The 3496-nt window shown below is 41.2% G+C and overlaps 1 protein-coding gene across 1 annotated transcript; it reads right to left on the reverse strand.

Moving 5' to 3' along the window:
• Nucleotides 1-717: 717 nt before the first annotated feature.
• LOC123176804 (uncharacterized) lies at nt 718-3428 on the reverse strand (the record flags this gene model as incomplete). The annotated part of the gene is given in 6 exon segments (XM_044590855.1): nt 718-914; nt 1055-1147; nt 1275-1473; nt 1644-2917; nt 3016-3141; nt 3282-3428. Coding segments are annotated over 6 exon segments (2003 nt in total), but the record flags the coding sequence as incomplete, so codon positions are not given.
• Nucleotides 3429-3496: the final 68 nt, after the last annotated feature.

A 3496-nucleotide genomic window follows, 5' to 3' on the forward strand; every position in this document is an offset into this window, starting at 1 on the left:
GAGTGACAAATCCTAATCTCGAAATACGCCAACCCAACATCGACCATTGGAGACACCTGTAGTACTCCTTTATAATCACCCATTTACGTTGTGACGTTTGGTAGTACCCAAAGTGTTCCTCCGGTAAACGGGAGTTGCATAATCTCATAGTCATAGGAACATGTATAAGTCATGAAGAAAGCAATAGCAACATACTAAACGATCGGGTGCTAAGCTAATGGAATGGGTCATGTCAATCAGATCATTCTACTAATGATGTGACCTCATTAATCAAATAACAACTCATTGTTTATGGTTAGGAAACATAACCATCTTTGATTAACGAGCTAGTCAAGTAGAGGCATACTAGTGACACTCTGTTTGTCTATGTATTCACACATGTATTATGTTTCCGGTTAATACAATTCTAGCATGAATAATAAACATTTATCATGATATAAGGAAATAAATAATCTTTATTATTGCCTCTAGGGCATATTTCCTTCAGGTTGCTATGACTTACGGGTTCGAAACACAAAGTGTTGTCTCCATCATGTCCTTGTACCAACTTCATTATGAAGATCCCACTATCTGCCCTGCAATTCATAATTATGTTTTTCACATCACTGAAGTTAGATGAAAAAAAATACTGAAAAGGATCATGCATAAAATTGCTTGAGTATTTCAGTCGTTGGATTGCATTACTCTTTAGTTGAAGAGCACACACTCCGGAAGGACACACCCATGTCAGTCACATTTAGTTGTGATCTCTTGTATGCCAGCTTGAAAGCCGCTTTGAAATTCTTGATTACAAGCTGAGCTTCGTCAGCAATCAAGTCGATTCTGTTGTTTGGGCAGAGGACTTCGAACAATTTCTTCCTAAAGTTAGCAACAACCGTGTACCAGAAACTGTATGAGCTTAAAGGTAAAAACACCTGTACATTGATCCAAAAATAAAACAAAACAAAATTAGCACAAAACGCCATGGTTGACTTTTTACTGAAAAATAGAAAAGACATGGGACTTGCATGGAGACTATAAATTATATGGCTTGTTTACTGGACTACGAAAATACCATGTGAATTTGGTCAAGATGGAATCCTATCATTGTCTCCCTCAGGTGAACAGATAACGCCAATGGAGTTTCAAATGCATTTTGGAATAATTTCTGGAAAAATTTGACCGGATCAAAGATGCATCAATGGCACCAAGAAGGGAGGGGGGCTCGCAAAAAAGAAACAGAGCATTGGATGGAAAAAAAAGTATTGTCTGCACATATTTATGTTTCTACTTACAGCAGTGTCGCATTTGACATAGTATCTTGACCAGTAACTTCGCGGGAGAAGATTGAGCCTATCCTTTTCGGTTTGCTCGGCCATTACTGCTTTTCCCAACATATTGATCACGTACTTATTGACCCGGCCATACACTTGCATGCTCAGGCCAAAAACCCTATGTTCAACCCATGTCGAGCCCATTTGTACTATTCTTGGGCTGCCACAAAATGAAAAATATGGAAAATTCAGATGGGAAAGAAGCTTGATGGGAACAAAAAATAGGAATGAAAAAGGACAAAAATATTCCTTGTTATACAGACAGTGCATCCCCATTGAGGAGAAAAAAGGAAGAAAAAACAAAAAAAGAGGAGATTGTTACTGAGATACCTCTTTTGCCTTGAATGGGGTGGTATTCGTGACACAATGTCGCTGAAAACAGCACTTTCGACTAGATTTGAGGTGAAATTGCAACAAATCTCATTGGGCTTGATCTCTGATATGTGGATGTCTTGTGTAACTGATGTGGTATACTGAGTTTGTCTTTGTTGTGAAAACCACTCTTCCTCAATCCTATCGGTAGACTCGATCAACTGCGCTACCATATCAGGGTCGTCCCATGGGAAGTCTTTGTTGGTAGCTGAAGAGGTGCCATGGACCGGTGTTTGTTGGATCTGACCAAGATTAGCGTCGCTTGATGACTGATCTTTCTCGTGTGATGATGCGCTTACAGTTCCTAAAGTGTGTGGCATCTCATGATGAATGTTGCTCGACAGCTCATCTGTGTTCTGAAACATCCTTGCCCTTTTTTTCAAAGCAACGCAGTTGTCAGCCGTCTCGTTTAAGGACATGCATGTCGTCCTTTTGTTTCTATTAGTGATGTCCTCTGTCATCCTGATAGGGTCACTGCTGGTTGGACCTTCACTACCATCAACCTTGGTAGAGACCTTCCATTCTTCGAACAGATTGAGCTCCCTGCAGGTTAATAAATCTGGCTCTCGTGGACTCAGCGGTCGGTGCCAAAATGCTTTCTCGTCAAGAACATAAGAAAGCAAGCTAAAAGTGTGGGTAGGTTTAGCCTCGGTATCTCCAACCTGCACCTTCTGTGGGTACATCCCCTCCAATGCTTCCGTGCAGCGCGGCAGGTCTGGGTCGGTCGAAATTGGTATTGTGTCAATTATTCGAAGTAGGCTTTCAACGTTGGGTACCCTGGCATTGGCACATGCTTGTTTGTCCCATTCCGCCAAAACTTCATCACTTGTATCCTCAAAACTCAAGAGCGCGGGTACGGGGGCTTTGTTGTTCTTCCTTTGTACTTCAGACAATGGCTTTGTTTCTTCAGCTGTAAAAACGTGCTCTGTTTCCTGCCCTGAGCCACATTCTGCCCCTGTTTTTGCTTCAGGCTTATCCTGTTTTCTTTCAGCCAGTGTGGTACTTGTCATTTGCAAGCTGGAGTGGCTACCACAAGGAACCGTCGGAGCCTCTGAAATGGGCACGCAACTTGAATCTTTGTCTGTGCTATTCTGTTTTTTGCTAGGCAATGAAGAATGCATTGACGACATCAGTTTCAGCAGGTTCATAAAGTTCTTGGCGAGTACATTTTGCATTGAATCAAAAAGCTCGCTCTGCATGCTATGCATAATCTTTGGAAGCTCGTCTAAAACCTGAAATTTGTAAAAAGAAAAATGTAAGAAAGCAAATATATTTTATTAAAAAATAAAACTGAATGCTGCACCTCTAAAAGACAAAAGTAAAAAAATACCATCTGGTGGTTTTCCTCTGGAACAATTGAGAGGGTGAACTGCAGGAGTTCATCATACGAGGCACCTAGTGTGACTTTTGGCTGTCTGTTGATTTGACCGAAGGGTGTTTCCGAGACACGCTTTGTCTGCCATAAGTTTTGTTATGTTTACACCATGTCAGAATCATAGGGGGTGGCTGAGAGAAACCATCTTTCTTCAAAGGAAAAGTGCGAGGATGGTTAAAACCTCAAACAAAAGGATTTGCGTGTTCACAAAAAATAATTACCGGGAGCCTGCCGTAAAGCAATTTATCGCTGCTTGTGCAGTCCCGCCTTTCATATTCTGCTACAATTTCAGACGTCCAAAGTGAAATCCGTGGCCGCTTGCTTGTGACCGGCATGATGTCGGTGTCAAGAAATTCAAAGTATATGATCTGCGCAAAGAGGATGAAGAGCAAAAAAGAGATGAAAAAAGAAATAGTGTGCTTGAAGAAACCATATA

This window comes from Triticum aestivum, unplaced genomic scaffold, assembly GCF_018294505.1.
Source record: "Triticum aestivum cultivar Chinese Spring unplaced genomic scaffold, IWGSC CS RefSeq v2.1 scaffold212023, whole genome shotgun sequence".
Taxonomy (NCBI): domain Eukaryota; kingdom Viridiplantae; phylum Streptophyta; class Magnoliopsida; order Poales; family Poaceae; genus Triticum; species Triticum aestivum.